General features: G+C 60.9%; 2 protein-coding genes across 5 annotated transcripts; one reads left to right on the top strand and one right to left on the bottom strand.

Moving 5' to 3' along the window:
* Window positions 1-35: 35 nt before the first annotated feature.
* LOC310888383 (uncharacterized protein) lies at window positions 36-5426 on the top strand. Of its 2 annotated transcripts, XM_083815017.1 has the most exons (3): window positions 36-215; window positions 3995-4256; window positions 4336-5426. In XM_083815017.1, the coding sequence occupies exons 2-3, from the start codon at window positions 4004-4006 to the stop codon at window positions 4728-4730; spliced, it is 648 nt and encodes a 215-aa protein (XP_083671143.1). In that variant the 5' UTR covers window positions 36-215; window positions 3995-4003; the 3' UTR covers window positions 4731-5426. The 2 variants fall into 2 exon arrangements, with proteins under 2 accessions (XP_083671143.1, XP_083671144.1); XM_083815018.1 differs by lacking the exon at window positions 36-215 and having other exon boundaries at window positions 3133-4256.
* Window positions 5424-19409, bottom strand: BCKDK (branched chain keto acid dehydrogenase kinase). 3 transcript variants are annotated; one of them, XM_083815016.1, is made up of 12 exons: window positions 19388-19409; window positions 15206-15373; window positions 15042-15110; window positions 14112-14222; window positions 13690-13737; window positions 12980-13099; window positions 11697-11795; window positions 11501-11574; window positions 9414-9542; window positions 8258-8347; window positions 6766-6927; window positions 5424-6660 (listed from the first exon to the last, which is right to left on the bottom strand). In XM_083815016.1, exons 2-12 carry the CDS (start codon window positions 15368-15370, stop codon window positions 6516-6518), a joined length of 1212 nt encoding a protein of 403 aa, XP_083671142.1. In that variant the 5' UTR covers window positions 15371-15373; window positions 19388-19409; the 3' UTR covers window positions 5424-6515. The 3 variants fall into 3 exon arrangements, with proteins under 3 accessions (XP_083671142.1, XP_083671140.1, XP_083671141.1); XM_083815014.1 differs by lacking the exon at window positions 19388-19409 and adding an exon at window positions 17275-17540; XM_083815015.1 differs by lacking the exon at window positions 19388-19409 and adding an exon at window positions 16255-16634.
* Window positions 19410-19444: the final 35 nt, after the last annotated feature.

Genomic DNA, 19444 nt, shown 5'->3' on the forward strand with positions numbered 1-19444 from the left:
CGGGACCATTGAGGGGATGGGGGGGGGAAGGAGGGGGCGCGGTCTGGGGGAGGGGGCGTGGCCAGGAGGGCGGGCGGATCCATTAGGGGTTGGGGGGGGGGAGCGGCCGGCTCCTGGTGGCTTATAGAGCCCCTATAGGGTGCTGCTGCGTCACGGGGAACCTATAGAAGGCCTGTGGAGAGCCCCCCCGCTCTTATAGAGACCCTATAGAGACCGTATGTACCCGCACCGGCCTCCGTTCCCTCATAGGGACCCTATAGACATCTATATGGGCCCTTCAGTCCCTTATAGGGACCCTATAGCAGCCTCATAGGGGTCGTCCCTCATGGGGACCCTACAGAAACATATGGAGCCCTCGATCCCTTATTACGGACCCTATAGAACCCTATATAGAACCCTCACTCCCTTATATGGGCCCTATAGAAACCCCATAGGGACCCTCACTCCTTCATAAGGACCCTATAGAAACCCATGTGGGCCCTTTACTCCCTTATGCAGACCCTATAGCAACCTCATAGGGGCCCTCATTCATGGGCACCCTATAGAAACCCATACAGATCCCTCACTTCTTTATATGGACCCTATAGAAACCCCACAGGAACCCTTACTCCCTCATAGGACCCTATAGAAACCCATACGGACTCTTCGATCCCTTATCCCAACCCTATACAAACCCCATAGGGACCCTTGCTCCCTCATAGGGACCCTATAGATGCCCTATCAGCCCCATCAGCCTCTTTTCTGTCACAGGGACCCTATAGAGGGGCCTATAGAGACACCTTCCCCCTATGGACTGTACAGAAACCCCATAGGGACCCCCACCGACCTAAACTCCCCCAGAGACCCTATAGAAAGCCTCCAGCCTCTGCTCCTTCTTAGGGACCCTATAGAGGTCCTCACCGGCCTCTGCTCCCTTATAGGGTGCCCTAGAGGAACCTATAGAGACCCTGACCCTATAGAAATCCCATAGGTTCTCTATAGGGGGCGTCCCCATCCCATAATTCCCGCTGGCCCTATAGGAACGCCCCCAAAGCGAGGGGAACCTATAGGGCCCTATAGGGGTCAGGCGGCCATGTTGGGAGCTGCCACAGCGCCCTCGGGTGGCGGCCGTTAAAAAGGGCGGGAAACGGGGGGGGGGGGCGTTAAAAATGGCGGGAAACGTGAGGGGAACCGTTTAAAAGGGCGGGAAACATGAAGAGGACCGTTAAAAATGGCGGGAAACGTGAAGGGAACCGTTAAAAATGGCGGGAAACGTGAGGGGGACAGTTAAAAATGGCGGGAAATGTGAGGAGAAACCGTTAAAAACGGTGGGAAATGGGAGGGGGGAGCGTTACAAATGGCGGGAAATGGGATGGGGGGGTGTTAAAATGGCGGGAAATATGAGGGGAACCGTTAAAAATGGCGGGAAATGGGATGGGGGGGTGTTAAAATGGCGGGAAATGGGATGGGGACCGTTAAAAATGGCGGGAAATGGGAGGAGAACCGTTAAAAAGGGCGGGAAACCTGAGGGGAACCGTTAAAAATGGCTGGAAGTGGGGGGGGGGGGGGGCGTTTAAAAAGGCGGGAAAAGTGAGGAAAATTGTTAAAAAGTGCGGGAAACATGAGGGGAGGCGTTAAAAATGGTGGGAAAGTTGAGGGTGACAGTTAAGAAGGGTGGGAAACGGGGGGGGGGTCATTAAAAATGGCGGGACGTGTGAGGAGAAACCGTTAAAAAGGGTGGGAAACGTGAGGAAAGCCGTTAAAAAGGGAGGGAAATATGAGGGGGAGCATTAAAAATGGCAGGAAACATGAAGGGAACCGTTAAAAACGGTGGAAAACGTGAGGGGGGGGAGTTAAAAATGGCGGGAAATGTGATGGGGAGGGGGGCGTTAAAAATGGCGGGAAGCCTGAGGAGAGTCCGTTAAAAATGACGAGAAGACTGAGGGGAACCGTTAAAAATGGCGGGAAATTTTGAGAGAGGGCGTTAAAAATGGTGGGAAACTTGTAGAGGACCGTTAAAAATGGCGGGAAATGCGAGGAAAAGCGTTAAAAAGGGCGGGAAACATGGGGGAGGGGGGGGGTTAAAAATGGCGGGAAACTTGTAGAGGACCGTTAAAAATGGCGGGAAACGTGAGGAAAACCGTTAAAAAGGGTAGGGAACGTTGGGGGGGGGGTATAAATGGCGGGAAACTTGTAGAAGACCATTAAAAATGGCGGGAAACGCGGGAGGGGGTTAAAAATGGCGGGAAACTTGTAGAGGACCGTTAAAAATGGCGGGAAACGCAAGGAAAACCGTTAAAAAGGGCGGGAAACATGGGGGGGGGGGTTAAAAATGGCAGGAAACTTGTAGAGGACCATTAAAAATGGCAGGAAACGTGAGGAAAACCGTTAGAAAGGGCGGGAAACATGGGGGAGGGGTGTTAAAAATGGCGGGAAACTTTTAGAGGACCTTTAAAAATGGCGGGAAACTTTGAGAGAGGGCGTTAAAAATGGTGGGAAACTTGTAGAGGACCGTTAAAAATGGCGGGAAATGCGAGGAAAAGCGTTAAAAAGGGCGGGAAACATGGGGGGGGGGTTAAAAATGGCGGGAAACTTGTAGAGGACCGTTAAAAATGGCGGGAAACGTGAGGAAAACCGTTAAAAAGGGTAGGGAACGTTGGGGGGGGGGTATAAATGGCGGGAAACTTGTAGAGGACCATTAAAAATGGCGGGAAACGCGGGAGGGGAGTTAAAAATGGCGGGAAACTTGTAGAGGACCGTTAGAAATGGTGGGAAACGCGAGGAAAACCGTTAAAAAGGGCAGGAAATGGGGGGGAGGAGGGGTTAAAAATGGCAGGAAACTTGTAGAGGACCGTTAAAAAGGGCGGGAAACGTGAGGAAAACCGTTAAAAAGGGCGGGAAACGTGAGGAAAACCGTTAAAAATGGCGGGAAACGTGAGGAAAACCGTTAAAAATGGCGGGAAACGTGAGGAAAACCGTTAAAACCGGCGGGAAACTTGTGAAGGACCATTTAAAATGGCGGGAAACGCGAGGAAAACCGTTAAAAATGGCGGGAAACCTGTGGAGGACCGTTAAAAATGGCGGGAAACGTGAGGAAAACCGTTAGAAAGGGTGGGAAATGTGGGGGAGGGGGGGGTTAAAAATGGCGGGAAACGTGGGGGAGGGGCACAAAGCGCCACCATGAGGGCGTTAAGGCACCGGGGGGGGGGGAAGGGGGGGCATCCGGGGGTCCCTTTTTGTGGCCGGGGGGGGCACAAAATGGCCCCGCTGTGCCCCCCCACCCCCGTTCCCAGCAGGGCTCGGCCGGCTAAAGGTCAGCGCTAAAAATACCCCCGGGGGGCCCATATAGGGCTGTAGGGGCCATATAGGGGCCGGCGCGGCGTGGGGAGCTATAGGGGCCGGCAGCGGGTAGGGAGGCGGCGGGGGGGCAGGAGTACGGGGGCTATAGGGCCCTATAGGGTGCTGGGGGGGAGCTATAGGGTCTGGCTCAGCCCCCTGTGGGGCCGGTGGGGGTGGTATAGGCATCAACAGGGGGGTGCTGGGGGCTCCTATAGGGCTGGGCCCCCATGGGGGGGTCCTATAGGGCTGAGCACCCATGGGGGGGGTCCTATAGGGCTGATGCCCATGGCGGAGAATCTTTGGGGTCTATAGGGCCGAGCCCCTCTATAGGGGAGGTTTTCAGGGTCTCCTATAGGGCCGAGCCCCCACTGCGGCTTCTCTACTGTACTATATAGGGCTGAGCCCCATGGTGGGGATTCTCCGGTGTCTCCTATAGGGCTGAGCCCCGTGGTGGGGATTCTCTGGTGTCTCCTATAGGGCTGAGCCTTATAGTAGGGATTCTCCAGTGTCTCCTATAGGGCTGAGCCCCACGGTGGGGACTCCCCAGTGTCTCCTATAGGGCTGAGCCCCGTGGTGGGGATTCTCTAATGCCTCCTATAGGGCTGAGCACTCACATATAGGACCCCTCCGGTGCCTCGTCGAGGCCTCCGACGCCTCTTCTTCCCCCCCCCCGCAGGCAGCCACGATGTCGGCGCAGGCGCAGGTTCAGGCGCAGGGCCGGGCGCTGGAGGATCGGCTGCTGCGGGTGCCGGGCCACGAGCTCCTGGCGGGGCTGCGGGAAGCCGGGGCGCTGGGGCCCACCGAGGAGGCGGCGCTGGGACCCCCGGGAGGCCGGGGCTGGGTCCGCCGGCTGCGGGCGCTGGCGCTGGCTCGCGGCGAGGAAAGCTGCCGGGCGCTGCTCTACGTCCTGGCCAGCCTGGAGGAGCCGGGGCCGCTGGGTGAGTTCCCCTTTCCCCTATAGATCGCCCTATAGGCGGTCCTATAGGTCGCTCCATGGGTGTTTTGTGTCCTCCGTAGATTTCTACAACCCCCGGCGCGACGCTCAGCCGTCGCACCGCTCCGATTGTCCCTGCTGTCACCCGCCGCGGGAGGACGGAGGCCCCAAAGAGGAGGACGGAGGCCCCAAGGACGAAGACGAAGGCCCCAAGGACGAAGACGAAGGCCCCAAGGACGAGGAAGGCCCCGAAGAGGAGGAGGAGAAGGGTGAAGAGGAAGGCGGAGGCCTCGAAGAGGAAGAAGGAGCCCCCGAGGAGGAGGAAGGTGATGAAGATGGAGGCTCCGAGGAGGAAGGTGATGGTGAGGAGGGAGATGGAGACCTGGAGGAGGAAGTCGGGGGCTCCGAGGAGGACGGGGACGCCGGGGGGGAAGATGGAGGCCCCGAGGAGGAGGACGCGGGAGGCGACACCGAGTAGGAAGGAGGAGAGGGGGGGAGGCGGAAGCCCGGAGGAGGAGGAGGATGGTGACGAAGATGGAGGCGCCGAGGAGGACGGAGACTCCTGAGGATGGTGATGGTGGGGAGGAAGATGGAGACCTAGAGGAAGAGGATGGTGATGGAGGCCCCGAGGAGGAAGATGGAGGCCCCAAGGAGGAAGATGGAGGCCCCGAGGACGAAGATGGTGATGAAGACCCCTGAGGAGGAGGCCGGGGGTCCCCAAGGAAGAGGCCGGAGACCCCACGGCGGAGGATGATGATGCCGAAGGGGAAGATGAAGGCCCCGAGGAGGAGGAAGGTGAGGGCGAGGCCGGAGGAAGGAACCCGGAGGCCGGAGATGATGCTGAGGAGGAAGATGATGAAGAGGAAGGCGACGCCAAGAGGGGAAGGGAGACCCCGAGGACGAGGAAGGTGATGGTGAGGAGGAGGAAGATGACCCTGGAGCCTCCAAAGAGGAGGACGGGGTTGAAGGTGGAGGCCCTGAGGAGGAAGACGATGGTGAGGAGGAAGATGAAGGCCCCGAGGAAGAAAATGGAGGCCCCGAGGAGGAAGAGGATGGATTTAGGGTGAGAAACGAGCCGCGAGCAGAACCCCCTCCCCCTCAGCCTTCCTCCCTCTCCCTCCTCTTCCTCCCTCCTCCCCCCCCCCCAGCCTCCCCAATAAAGCCTCTCCCCTCACCACCGGCTGCAGCTTTAATGAGAGCGCCGCCCCGCTAACGAGGCGAGGCCCTAACGAAGCGCGCAACGCGGCGAGCTGAGCGGGGAACCTCCCCCCCCTGCCCCCCCCCCCCCCCAAATGTCCGGGAGCGCTCCGACCTCCGCCGCCGGCCCCCCGTCACGGGGAACTTTCCGGAACCGAGGCGCCGAGGCCGCCGCGGGGTCGAGGCCGCTGAGGATTCGAGGCCGCCGTGGAGGGGGTTGAGGCCGCCGCGGGGTTGAGGCCGGTTGAGGCCACCGAGGACCTGAGGTTGCCGTGGAGGAGGTTGAGGCCGCCGAGGAGTTGAGGCCACCGAGGAGGTGATGCCACCAGGGAGGCTGCTGAGGAGATGACACCACCGAGGAGGCCAAGGGGTGAGGCCGCTGATGAGGTGACACCACCGAGGAGGCCACGAAGGAGGTGACACCACCGAGGAGGCCAAGGGGTGAGGCCACCGGGGAGGTGAGGCCGTCAGGGAGGCCGCTGAAGAGGTGACACCACCAAGGAGGCCAAGGGATGAGGCCACCAGGGAGGCGAGGCCACCAGGGAGGCCACCAAGGAGGTGACGCCACCGAGGAGGCCAAGGGCTGAGGCTGCCAAGGAGGTGACACCGCCAAGGAGACCACCAAGGAGACCAAGGAGGTGACGCCACCGAAGAGACGTCACCACCGAGGAGGCCAAAGGTGAGGCCCCCGGGGAGGTGAGGCCATCAAGGAGGCCACCGAGGAGGTGACACCACCGAGGAGGCCAAGGGGTGAGGCCACCGAGCAGGCGAGGCCACCAGGGAGGCCACCAAGGAGGTGACACCACCGAGGAGACCGAGGAGGTGACACCACCGAGGAGGCCAGGGAGGCGAGGCCGCCAAGGAGGTGACGCCACCGAGGAGGTCAAGGGGTGAGGCCGCCAGGGAGGCCACCGAGGAGGTGACGCCACCAAGGAGGCCAAGGGGCGAGGCCACCGGGGAGGCGCCGCCGGCGAGGCCAGGCCGAGGCGGATTTGGAGGCCGCCGAGGCGAACTGGAGGCCGTTGGAGGGGGGGAGGCCGCGGGGAAGGGAGGCCGCGGGCGCCCCCTAGATGCGGAAGCTCTCCCCCTTGCCGTCGATGTGGCGCAGGCGCAGGTAGACGTCGGTGCCCACGCCCTGCAGCGACTGGAGGCACAGCGAGCCCCCCAAGTACTCGGCGTAGGCGCGCGAGGTCGGCAGCCCGAAGCCGAACCTGGAGGCCGGGGAAGAGGGAGAAACGTCGGGCGGGCGGGGGGGGGGGGAGGGGAATCGGGGGGATTTGGGGGCGTCCCCCAGGGGGGTCGGGGTGACCCCGTACCCGTGCATGGGGCAGGCCTGGGCGCCGTGGCTGAGGTCGAGGAGGTTACGGAAGGGGCCTCCCAAGCGGGGGTCCTGGGCGCTGGCCTCGGCCGTGCTGAAGTGGTACTCGGTCACCTTGTCCAGGAGGTCGTGGGGGATGCCCCCGCCCCGGTCGGAGATCCTATATAGGGGACGGGGACGTAAAGGGAAAGGGGGAGGGGGTGGGGGGCAGCCTCCGCGGAGGAGGCCCTGAAACGATGGGGGCGGCCCGAGAGAGGGGGAAGGTCCTGTGGGGGCGGGGAGCGCCCTATAGGTGCCGGGAGGAATGTCCGATGGGGATGGGGACGCTGTGGGAATGTCCTATAGGTGCCGTGGGGGAAGGTCCTATAGGGACAGGGGCGCTGTGAGAATATCCTATAGGTGCCGTGGGGGAAGGTCCTATAGGGACAGAGACGCTGTGGGAATATCCTATAATATCCTATAGGTGCCATGGGAGAAGGTCCTAAAGGGACGGGGACACTGTGGGAATATCCTATAGGTATCATGGGGGAAAGTCCTATAGGGACAGGGAAGCTGTGGGGAATGTTCTATAGGTGCCAGGGGGGAATGTCCTATAGGGATGGGGGGGGACACTGTGGGAATATCCTATAGGTGTCGTGGGAGAAGGTCCTATAGGGACAGAGACACTGTGGGAATATCCTATAAGTGCCACGGGGGAAGGTCCTATAGGGACAGGGACGCTGTGAGAATATCCTATAGGTGCCGTGGGGGGAGGTCCTATAGGGACAGGGAAGCTGTGGGAATATCCTATAGGTGCCATGGGGAACATCCTATGGGGAAGGTCCTATAGGGACAGGGAAGCTGTGGGGAATGTTCTATAGGTGCCAGGGGGGAATGTCCTATGGGGATGGGAATGCTGTGGGAATATCCTACAGGTGCCATGGGGGAACATCCTATGGGGACAAGGATGCCATGGGGAAAAGTCCTATAGGTGCCATAGGGAACGTCCTATGGGGATAAGAAAGCCACTGGGAAGGAACATCCTATAGGGACGCCATGGGGAATGTCCTATAGGGGTACCATGAGAAATGTCCTATAGGGATCCCATGGGAAACGTCCTATAGGAACGCCACAGGGAACATCCTATAGAAGTGCCATGGGGGACATCCCATAGGGACCCGCCGTAGACCCCTATGGATGTGGGGCGCCATGGGGAAGATCCTATACGGGACCACCACAAAGAACATCCCGTGGGACATCACGGAGAACATCCTATAGGGCCACCATAAAGAACATCCTATAGGGACCCCCTACGGCTGTGGGGTGCCACGGAGAACGTCCCGTATAGGGACACGGGGACTTCCCTGCGGACCCCCTATAGATGGGGACACCCTGGGGACCTTTATGGACACGGGGACCCCCCGGGGACTCCCCCGGTCGACGAGGGCACCTCGGGGGGGGTGCCTATAGGCGGCGGGACGTTATGGACAGCCCCTATAGGACCCAGGTACCGGATGACGATGTCGATGTCGTTGTTGGCGATGGTGACGACGATGTCGGGGACGTTGTAGGGCGTGTCGAGGTGCGACTCCATCGTGGCCCTGCCGCAGCCCCACACGGTGGTGGCCCCTATACGTCCCCCGGGGCCCCTATACATCCCCCGGGGCCCCTATACATCCCCCCAGCCCCTATACATCCCCCGGGGCCCCTATACATCCCCCGGGGCCCCTATACATCCCCCCGGCCCTATACGTCCCCCGGGGCCCCATAGGCCTCCCTTCTGGTCCTATATACCGCGCCCTGCCCCATATCCCTCCCACAGCCCCGTATGGTCCCGTATGGTCGTGTATTCCCCTATACCCCCCATATGCCCTCCACAGGGCCCCTATAAGGCCCCACACCCCTCCTTATCCCCCCTGTAAAGCCCCATATACCCCCCCATAGGCCCCACGCACCTCCTATAGGGCCCCGTACCCCCCCATAACCCCCCCAAAAAGCCCCATATCTCCCCCATACATGCCATATAGGACCCATATCCCCCCTATACGGTCCCATATACCCCCCTATAGGGCCCATATACCCCTTACTGGGTCCCATATACCCTTTATAGGGCCCATATCCCCCCCAAATGGCCCATATACCCCTTATAGGATCCCATGCCCCTGCTATAGGGCCCCATACCCCCTTATAGGGCCCCATATACCCCTTAAAGGATCCCATATACCTCTTATAGGCCCCATATACCCCTTAAAGGCCCCATATACACCTTAAAGGCCCCATATACACCTTAAAGGCCCCATATACCCCTTAAAGGATCCCATATACCCCTTACAGGACCCCAAATACCCCACATACCCCCTATAGCCCCCCCTCCCTTTTTACCCCCTTAAAGCCCAACATCCCCCCCCCATACACCCCCATAGGGTCCCGCGTGACCCCCCCTCCCTCCCCTCTATAGGAACCCACCCCCTATACGACCCCGCCCCTCCCTACCTCGCCCCGCGACACCCCAAAACCCCTCCCCAAACCGAACCCCCCCCCCGCCCCCCAAAACTAAACCCTCTATCCTCCCCCCACGGGACCCTGTACCGCCCCCCCCCGTATAGCGCCCGCCCCCCTATAGCGCCCGCCCCCCTATAGGGCCCTCCCCGCTATAGGGCCGGGTACCTCATGGCGTTCTTGAGCAGCTCGGGCAGGATGTAGTCGAGGGGCAGGGGGATGAAGGGGAAGCGGGCGGCCACGTGCCCGTTGACGCGCACCCGCGGCGCGTTCCCGTACTGGTGCTCACACAGCCGCCTGCCCGGCACCCGCGGGGTCACCCAACCCCCCCCGGTGTCACCCAGCCCCCCCTCAATGTCACCCATCCCCCCCCGGTGTCACCCATCCCCCCTCGGTGTCACCCAGCCCCCCCCGGTGTCACCCAGCCCCCCGGTGTCACCCGTCCCCCCCGGTAAGGTCCCAGCCCCGTACGAGCCCTCTGAGAAGCCCCTGCGGCCCTATAAGGGCGCCTCGGGACCTATAGGGACCTCCCCGAGATCTATAGGGACCTCTCCATAGGGGCACTCCTGAGATCTATAGGGAACCCCCTGAGATCCATAAGGACCCCCCTGAGATCTATAGGGGCACCCCCGAGATCCATAGGGGCACCCATGAGATCCATAGGGACCCCCCTGAGATCTAGAGCGACCCCCTGAGATCCATAGAGACCTGCCCAAGATCTATAGGGACCCCCCCAGATCTATAGGGACCCACCCGAGATCTATAGGGACCCCCCCTGAGATCCATAGGGAACCCCCGAGATCCATAGGGACCCTCTTGAAATCTATAGGGAACCCCCCCAGATCCATAGGGACCCCCCAGAGATCTATAAAGGCCCACCGGAGATCCATAGGGACCCCCCCGAGATCCATAGGGAACCCCCTGAGACCCATTGGGACCACCCCGAAATCTATAGGGACTCCCGTAGCCCCATATAGACCCTCATAAGGATCCATATGGCCCTATAGGGACCCTGCACGATCCCTATAGCCTCACAAAACCCTTCATAAAAGCCCCTATAGCCCCATAGAGACCCCAAAAGAACCCTCCCAGCCCCATAACCCCCCCCCAGGAACCCCTACAGCCCCATAGGGATCCTCATACGAACACCTATAGCCCCATAAAGACCCATATGGCCTTATAGGGGCCGGGCACGACCCCTGTAGCCTCACAAAACCCTTCATAAGAGCCCCTACAGCCCCATAGGGACCCCAAAAGAACCCTCCCAGCCCCATAACCCGCCTCTAGGAACCCCTATAGCCCCATAGGGACCCTTAAAGGAACACCTATAGCCCCATAGGGACCCTTAAAGGAACACCTATAGCCCCATAGGGACCCGTATGGCCCTATAGGGGCCCTGCACGACCCCTATAGCCCTACAAAACCCTCCATAAGAGCCCCTACAGCCCCACAGAGACCCCAAAAGAACCCTGCCAGCCCCATAAACCCCCCTCCAGGAACCCCTATAGCCCCATAGGGACCCTCATAGGAACACCTATAGCCCCCTAAAGACCCATATGGCCCTATAGGGGCCCCGTAAAGACCCCTATACCCTTACAAAACCCTTCATAAGAGCCCCTACAGCCCCACAGAGACCCCAAAAGAACCCTCCCAGCCCCATAACCCCGCTCTAGCAACCCCTATAGCCCCATAGGGACCCTTATAGGAACACCTATAGCCCCATATGGCCCTATAGGGACTCTTCACGACCCCTATAGCCCTACAAAACCCTCCATAACAGCCCCTACAGCCCCACAGAGACCCCCAAAGAACCCTGCCAGCCCCATAACCCCCCCCAGGAACCCCTACAGCCCCATAGGGACCCTCATAGGAACACCTATAGCCCAAAAAAACCCATATGGCCCTATAGGGGCCCTGCATGACCCCTATAGCCTTACAAAACCCTTCCTAAGAGCCCCTATAGCCCCATAGAGACCCCAAAAGAACCCTGCCAGCCCCATAACCCCGCTCTAGCAACCCCTATAGCCCCATAGGGACCCTCATACGAACACCTATAGCCCCATATGGTCCTATAGGAGCCCTGCACGACCCCTATAGCCTTACAAAACCCTTCATAAAAGCCCCTACAGCCCCACAGAGACCCCAAAAGAACCCTCCCAGCCCCATAACCGCCCCCAGGAACCCCCACAAGCCCATAAGGCCCCCCCAGAGCCCCTCCGGAGCCCCTATAGCCCCCTATAGGGTCCCCTCCTCACCGGGCGAAGTCGACCCACTTCTCGACGATCTTCTTGGGGGACAGGCGGGTGCAGATGATCCCCACGAAGTCGGGCTGGGCAGAATTTTACGGCGGTGAGGGATTTTGGGGGACGCTGGGGGGGGGTTCGGGGGGCGGACACGCACGCCGCGGGGGGGGGGCGCCCCCTCCGGATCCTATAGGCGCCGTCCCCGTACCTTGTCCTCGTGGAGGGCCAGGTGGTGGGAGGCCAGCATGCGCATGCCCAGCCGCGACGTCAGCGTCTTGTCCAGGAAGGGGCGCAGCAGCCGCTCGTCCTGCGGGGCGCAGAGGTTGGGGGGCGCCCCCATGGCCCCCGGCACCCCAAATTTGGGGACAGGAGGGTTTGGGGTCACCCCGATGTCCCCTCGTGTCCCCAAGGGACCCAGAATTTGGGGACAGGAGCGTTTGGGGCCACCCCGATAGCCCCAAGCACCCCGAATTTGGGGACAGGAGCATTTGGAGTCACCCCGATGGCCCCTCGTGTCCCCAAGGGACCCAGAATTTGGGGACACCGAGTTTGGGGCCACCCCGGATGGCACCCGGCACCCCAAATTTGGGGACAGGAGGGTTTGGGGTCACCCCGATGTCCCTTTGTGTCCCCAAGCACCCCAAATTTAGGGACAGGAGCGTTTGGGATCACCCCGATGTCCCCTCGTGTCCTCGAGGGACTCACAGTTTGGGGACACCGAGTTTGGGGTCACCCCAATGTCCCCAAGCACCCCAAATTTGGGGACAGGAGCGTTTGGGGTCACCCCGATGGCCCCAAGCACCCCAAATTTAGGGACAGGAGCGCTTGGGGTCACCCCGATGGCCCCAAGCACGCCAAATTTAGGGACGTGAGTGTTTGGGGCCACCCCGATGTCCCCTCATGTCCCCAGGGGACCCAGAATTTGGGGACAGGAGCGTTTGGGGTCACCCCGATGGCCCCAAGCACCCCAAATTTAGGGACAGGAGGGTTTGGGGTCGCCACGAAGTCCCCTCGTGTCCCCAAGGGACCCAGAATTTGGGGATGCCAAGTTTGGGGCCACCCGGATGGCCCCAAGCACCCCAAATTTAGGGACAGGAGCGTTTAGGGCCACCCCGATGTCCCCAAGAACCCCAAATATGGGGACAGGACCCTTTAGGGCCACCCCCATGTCCCCAACCTCCCAGAACTTTGGGGCCAGGAGCATTTGGGGCCACCCCAATGTCCCCAAGAACCCCAAACTTTGGGTCCAGGACCATTTTAGGGCCATCCCAATGTCCCCAAGCCGCCAAAATTTTAGGGCCAGGACCTTTTAGGGCCACCCCGATGTCCCCAAGCCCCCAAAATTTTGGGGCCAGGACCTTTTAGGGCCACCCCGATGTCCCCAAGCTCCCAGAATTCGGGGCCAGGACCTTTTAGGGCCACCCCCATGTCCCCAAGCCCCCAAAATTTTGGGGCCGGGACCGTTTTAGGGCCGCCCCGCTGTCCCCGTACCTGGATGTGGCGCCGGCACTCGCGCAGCCCCTCGGCCAGCAGCGTCACCACGTCCTTGTGGTCCTCCAGCAGCTGGCGCAGCAGCGAGCAGTAGCGCTCCTCGTCCCCCCGCGCCTGGATCTGGGGACAGGGGGTGGTACGGGGGGACGCGGGGGGACATTGGGGACGAGGGGACACGGGGAGGGGGTGACAAGAATTTGGAGGGATAAGGGGACGAGAGGGTGGAGTAACGTGGGGGCGCGGGGACGTAAAAATGGGGTGGGGAGGGACACGGGGACAGGGGGACATTGGGGACAAGGGGACATGGGGACACAAAAACGGGGTGACATGGGGACGGGGACACAGGGACAAGGGGACACAAAAACGGGGTGACACGGGGACAGGGGGACACGGGGAGGGGGTGACGTGAGTGTGGGGTGACAGGGGGACAAAGGGACACGGGGACATGGGGACACGGGGACACAAAAATGGGGTGACACGGGGACAGGGGGACACGGGGAGGGGGTGACGTGAGTGTGGGGTGACAGGGGGACAAAGGGACACGGGGACAAAGGGACAAGGGGACATGGGGACAAGGGGACACGGGGACACAAGCATGGCGTAACACGAGGACAGGGCGACATGGGGACAGGGTGACGCAAGGACAAGGTGACACGGGGACGGGGGGGTGACACGGGGACAAGGGGGGTGACACGGGGGGGGACACTCACGGGCGGGAACTCGCTGAGCTTCTGGAAGGCGCGAATGTAGAGCTCATGCTGCGGGGCAGGGACGGGCGTCACCACGACGGCCCCCGTGTCCCCAAAACCCCCCCCAATGTCCCCAAAACCCCCGTGTCCCCAACCCCCCCGATGTCCCCAAACCCCCCTCAATGTCCCCAACCCCCCCCCTGTGTCCCCAAACCCCCCCCTGTGTCCCCAACCCCCCCCCAGGTCCCCTCTCGGTGCCCCCAGACGTCCCCAAAACGCCCGCTCGGGGGCCCCGCCCCACCAGGAACCGACCGCTTGCGCCCCCCCCCCCACATCCCCAGCGTGTCCCCAGCAGGGCCACCGCGTCCCCAACGTCCCCAACGTGTCCCCAACGTCCCCAACGTGTCCCCAGCAGGGCCACCGCGTCCCCAAGAGGTCCTCACCACGTGGAGGATGGTGGGGTTGCAGCCGATGATGAAGGGCAGGCTGCGGAAGCCCTTGATGCGGTGGGCGATGCGCACGGGCAGCTCCTGCTGCAGGTAGCGGGCGCTCTTCTGCGGGGACACCGGAGCCACCAAGACCCCCGACGTCACGCTGTCCCCAAGGCCGCCGAGTCCCCAAAGCCACCCGGAAGCCTCCCACCGAGCCACCGGGCCCCCAAAGCCACCTCCTGTCCGGGTATCTCGGCCCCCAAAGCCACCAGGTCCCCAAAACCTACTCGAAACCTCCGTCCCCAAAGCCACCAGGTCCCCAAACCCTCTTGTCCCCATGTCCCCAAAGCCACCTGTGACCCCAAACCCGCTTGTCCCTGTCCCCAAAGCCACCTGGAACCCTCCCACCGAGCCACAAAGTCCCCAAAGCCACCTCCCACCGGGATATCTTGGTCCCCAAAGCCACCAAAGTCCCCAAACCCGCTTGTCCCCCTGTCCCCAAAGCCACCTGGGTCCCCAAAACCCGCTTGTCCCTGTCCCCAAAGCCACCTGGAACCCTCCCACCAGGCCACAAAGTCCCCAAAGCCACCTCCTGTCCGGGTATCTCGGCCCCCAAAGCCACCAGGTCCCCAAAACCTACTCGAAACCTCCGTCCCCGAAGCCACCAGGTCCCCAAACCCGCTTGTCCCCATGTCCCCAAAGCCACCTGTGACCCCAAACCCGCTTGTCCCTGTCCCCAAAGCCACCTGGATCCCCTCCCACCAAGCCACAAAGTCCCCAAAGCCACTTGGACACCTCAGACCCCAAAGCCACCGGGTCCCCAAAGCCACCTCCCACCGGGATATCTCGGTCCCCAAAGCCACCAGGTCCCCAAACCCGCTTGTCCCCACGTCCCCAAAGCCCCCCCCGTGTCCCCAAAACCCCCCCCAACCCCCCCCTCACCAGAATATGGCTGCCGTCCTGCGAGCGCCCCGAGTACAGCATGGTGGTCGGCGTCAGGCGCACCGAGGGCTGCGAGGGACGGGGGGGGGGAGGGCGTCACAAAACCCCCCAAAAAACCCCTTCAGCCCCCCAAAAAAACCCTTTAAAATCCCCCAAAAGCCAACCTTCTCGGCGGCGGTGTCGATGGCGGGCTGGTGGTAGAAGGAGGTGACGGTTTTGGAGCGCTCCCGGGCCAGGTCCGGGGGGTGCTGGTCGGCGGCCGAGCGGGACGCGGGGCGGGGGGGCAGCGCCAGGGGGCCCCGGGGGGCCCCCAAAACTCGCCGTAGCATCGCCTGGAGGGGGGAAAAAAGGGTTAAAAGGGGATTTTTGGGGGGGTTGGGGGCGCTGGGGGTGCTGATATTGAGGTCCGCGGGGGTCAATTGGGGTGGGGGGTCACTAAAAAATAAGCAGCGGGGCATTTGGGGAACACTTTTCTTCTCAGTTTCGCCTCAGAAATGCACCCAAATGTCTCAGGATCCCCCTTTTCCTCTCAGTTTTGCCCCAAAAATGCACCAAAGGGTCTTAGGACCCCCCTTTTCCCCTCAGTTCTACCCAAATATGCACCCAGGGGTCTTGGGACCCCCCTTTTCCCCTCAGTTTTCCCCTAAAAATGCACCCGAGGATCTCAGGACCCCCATTTTCCCCTCACTTCTGCCCCAAAAAACCGCCCAAGGGTCTCAGAACCCTTCTTTTTCTCTCAGTTTTGCCCCAAAAATCGATCCAAGGGCCTCAGAACTCCCCTTTTCCCCTCAGTTTTGCCCTAAAAATGCACCCAAGGGTCTCAGGACCACCCTTTTTCCCTCAGTTCTGCCCCAAAAATGGACCCAAGGGTCTCAAGACCACCCTTTTCCTCTCAGTTCTGCCCCAAAAATGGATCCAAAGGTCTCAAGAAGCCCCTTTTCCCCCTGGTTTTGCCCTAAAAATGCACCCAAGGGTTTCAGGACCACCCTTTTCCTCTCAGTTCTGCCCCAAAAACGGATCCAAAGGTCTCAGGAAGCCCCTTTTCCCCTCAGTTTTGCCCTAAAAATGCACCCAAGGGTCTCAGGACCACCCTTTTTGTCTCAGTTCTGCCCCAAAAATGCACCCTAGGGTCTCAGGACCACCCTTTTTCCCTCAGTTCTGCCCCCAAAATGGCTCCAGGAATTGAGGGACCCCCTTTTTCCCTCAGCCGTACCCCAAAAAACAGACCCAAGTGTCCAGGGACCCCCTTTTTCCCCTCGGTTCTGCTTCCAAAATGCCTCCAGGAACCCCCTTTCCCCCAAATTGTGCCCCAAAAAGGACCCAGGCCCTCAGGAACTCCCCTTTTCCTTCACTTGCACCCCAAAAACTGACCCAGGACTTCGGGGAGCCCCTTTTCCCCCAGCCATATGGCAACGAGTTGCCCAAGGGCCCCCCTTTTCCCCCCATTTACACCCGAAAATGGATCCAAGTGTCCAAAACCCCCTTTTTCTTCCTCATTCACCACCCAAAATGGATCCTAATAGCTGGGGAACCCCCCTTTTTCCCTCACTATTACCCCAAAACAGACCCAAGTATTCAGGGTCCCCCTTTTCCCCTCAGCGACCCCCCCAAAATGCCTCCAGGTACCCGGGGACCCAACTTTCCCCTCAGAAACACCCCCAAAAAGGCTCCCAAGTGTCCTAGGACCCCTCTTTTCCCCCAGTGTCCCCCCAAAAACGGACCTGAGTGCCCAGGGACACACTTTTCCCCTCAGTTGTACCCCAAAAACGGACCCAGGTGCCCTAGAACCCCCCTTTCCCCTCAGAAACACCCCCAAAACGGACCTGAGTGCCCAGGAACACACTTTTCCCCTCAGTTGTACCCCAAAAAGGCTCCCAAGTGGCCGGGGAACCCCCTTTCCCCCCAGTGACCCCCCAAAACCACTCCAGGTACCCGGGGACCCCACTTTCCCCTCAGTGACCCCCCCCAAAAAAGGCACCCAAGTGGCCGGGGACCCCCCTTTCCCCTCGGTGTCCCCCCCAAAAATGCCTCCAGGTACCCGGGCACCCCACTTTCCCCTCAGAAACACCCCCAAAATGCCTCCCAGTGCCATAGGACCCCCCCCTTTCCCCTCAGTGACCCCCCCAAAATGGCTCCGGGCTCCCAAGGACCCCATGTCCCCTCAGTCCCCACCCCGCAAGAAAAAAAAAAAACAAAAACAAAAACAAATCCCCGTGCCCCCCCCCCCACTCACCAGCCCGCGGACCCAGGCGTCGGTGCCGCCCCCCCCCCGACCCCCCCCCCCCAAATAGTCGGGGGGGTCCCCTACAAGTGGCCCCGTCCGCTGTCCCCCCCCTCGCCCCTCACAATGGTACAGCCCTGCCCACGGAAAGGGGGGGGACGAAGCGCACTGCGCATGCGCGGAGCGAACCATGCGCAGACAAAAGGGGGCGACGTTACGCAGCACGCAGGCGCCCGCAGTGGGCGGGAAGGGGGCGTGGCCTGGCCGCTGGGCGGGAAAATGGGGGCGTGGGCGGCGCCATCTTGTGGGGGCGGCGCCATCTTGTGGGGGCGCGCTGGGAAATGGAGTCCGGGGAGGTGAGGGGGGGAAGCCAAGAGTCTTCTCCGTCGGTTGTAGGGGAATTGGGGGACGCCTGGAGCGCCTAAATGGGGGGCGCCTACGTGGGGGGGGGGGGTCCCTGGACATTTGGGTACAATTTGAGGGGGGAAAAAGGGGGGTCTCCAATGACCTGGATCCATTTCGGGGGGAGACACTGAGGTAAAAAGGGGTCCCCAGGCACTGGGATCCATTATGGGGGGATAACTGAAGGGAAAAGGGGTCCCTGGGTCCGTTTTGGGGGTAAAACTGAGGTAAAATGTGGGGACCCTGGAGACAGGGGTCCATTTTTGGGGTGTGACTGGGGAAAAAAAAAGGGGTCCCCAGAAACTTGGGTCCAATTTGAGGGGGGCACTGTGGTAAAAAGTGAGGTTCTGGGATCCCTGTTTCCATTTTGGGCGTGAAACTGAGGTAAAAAGTGGGGTCCCTGGATCTTTTGGTCCATTTTTGCGGTATAACCGAAGTAAAAAGTGGCGTCCCTGCATCCATTTTTGGGGTAGAACTGAGGTAAAAAATGGGGTTCTGGGATTCCTGGGTCCATTTCTGGGGTACAACTGAGGGAAAAAGGGGGATCCCTGGATCTGAGTCCATTTTTTGGGGTATAACTGAGGGAGAATGGGGGGGTTCCTGGATCCCTAGGTCCAATTTTAGGGTACAAATGAGGGAAAATAGTGGAGTCCCTGCATCCCTGGGTCATTTTCGGGGTACAACTGAGGTAAAAAGTGGGGTCCCTGCATCCCTGGGTCCATTTCTGGGGTACGACTGAGGTAAAAAGTGGGGTTCCTGGATCTCTGAGTCCATTTTTAGGGTACAAATGAGGGAAAAAGTGGAGTTCGTGCATCCCTGGGTCCATTTTTGGGTAGAACTGAGGAAAAAATGTGGTTCCCTGAACTCCCGGATCCCTTTTGGGGGTAGAACCGAAGGAAAAAGCGTGTCCCGGGATCGACTTTTGGGCTACAACCGAGGTAAAAAGTGGGGCTCTTGGATCTCCGAGTCCGTTTTTGGGGTACAAATGAGTTAAAAAGCGGGGTCCCTGCATCCCCGGGGCCATTTTGGGTGTAAAAGCGAGCAAAAAAAAAAAAAAGTGGGGTAAAAACAGGGTGCGCTCCCCAAACTCCCCTCCCCGTTTCGGGATGGGGACACAAAGTGGGGGGGGGGTCGGGGACAAAATGGGGGGGTCGGGGATAAAATGGGGGGGGGTTGGGGACAAAATGGGGGGGTTGGGGATAAAATGGGGGGGTTGGGGACAAAATGGGGGGGTTGGGGATAAAATGGGGGGGTTGGGGACAAATTGGGGGGGGTTGGGGACAAAATGGGGGGGGTGGGGACAAAATGGGGGGGGTGGGGGACAAAATAGGGCAGGTTGGGGACAAAATGGGGGGGTCGGGGACAAAATGGGGGGGTCGGGGACGAAACGGGGGGGTCGGGGACGAAACGGGGGGGTCGGGGACGAAATGGGGCAGGTTGGGGACAAAATGGGGGGGTCGGGGACAAAATGGGGGGGTGGGGACAAAATGGGGGGTCGGGGACAGAACTGGGGGGGTCGGGGACAGAACTGGGGGGGTCGGGGACAAAATGGGGGGGTCGGGGACAAAACGGGGGGGGTCAGGGACGAAACGGGGGGGTCGGGGACGAAACGGGGGGATTGGGGACAAAACGGGGGGGTCGGGGACAAAATGGGGGGGGTTGGGGACACCAGGAGGGGGGTTCGGGGACAAAGGGGGGTCCCCGCGCGACACAAGACACCCACACGCCGTCGTCCCCCTGTCAGCAGCCCCCGTCATGTTGCCGCCGGGGCCGCCTCAGT

The sequence above is a fragment of the Anser anser genome, assembly GCF_964211835.1.
Source record: "Anser anser genome assembly, chromosome: 34".
Lineage (NCBI taxonomy): Eukaryota > Metazoa > Chordata > Aves > Anseriformes > Anatidae > Anser > Anser anser.

Excerpts from the sequence above, each read along its gene's own strand:
- LOC310888383 (XM_083815017.1), top strand. The coding sequence starts at position 4,004 with ATGTCGGCGCAGGCGCAGGTTCAGGCGCAGGGCCGGGCGCTGGAGGAT. Across the intron at positions 4,257-4,335 it reads GGAGGAGCCGGGGCCGCTGG|ATTTCTACAACCCCCGGCGC; the intron begins GTGAGTTCCCCT and ends TGTCCTCCGTAG.
- BCKDK (XM_083815014.1), bottom strand. The coding sequence starts at position 17,454 with ATGGTTCGCTCCGCGCATGCGCAGTGCGCTTCGTCCCCCCCCTTTCCG. Across the intron at positions 15,111-15,205 it reads TCGACACCGCCGCCGAGAAG|CCCTCGGTGCGCCTGACGCC; the intron begins GTTGGCTTTTGG and ends CGTCCCTCGCAG. Across the intron at positions 6,661-6,765 it reads CAGGCCTGCCCCATGCACGG|GTTCGGCTTCGGGCTGCCGA; the intron begins GTACGGGGTCAC and ends CCCGGCCTCCAG.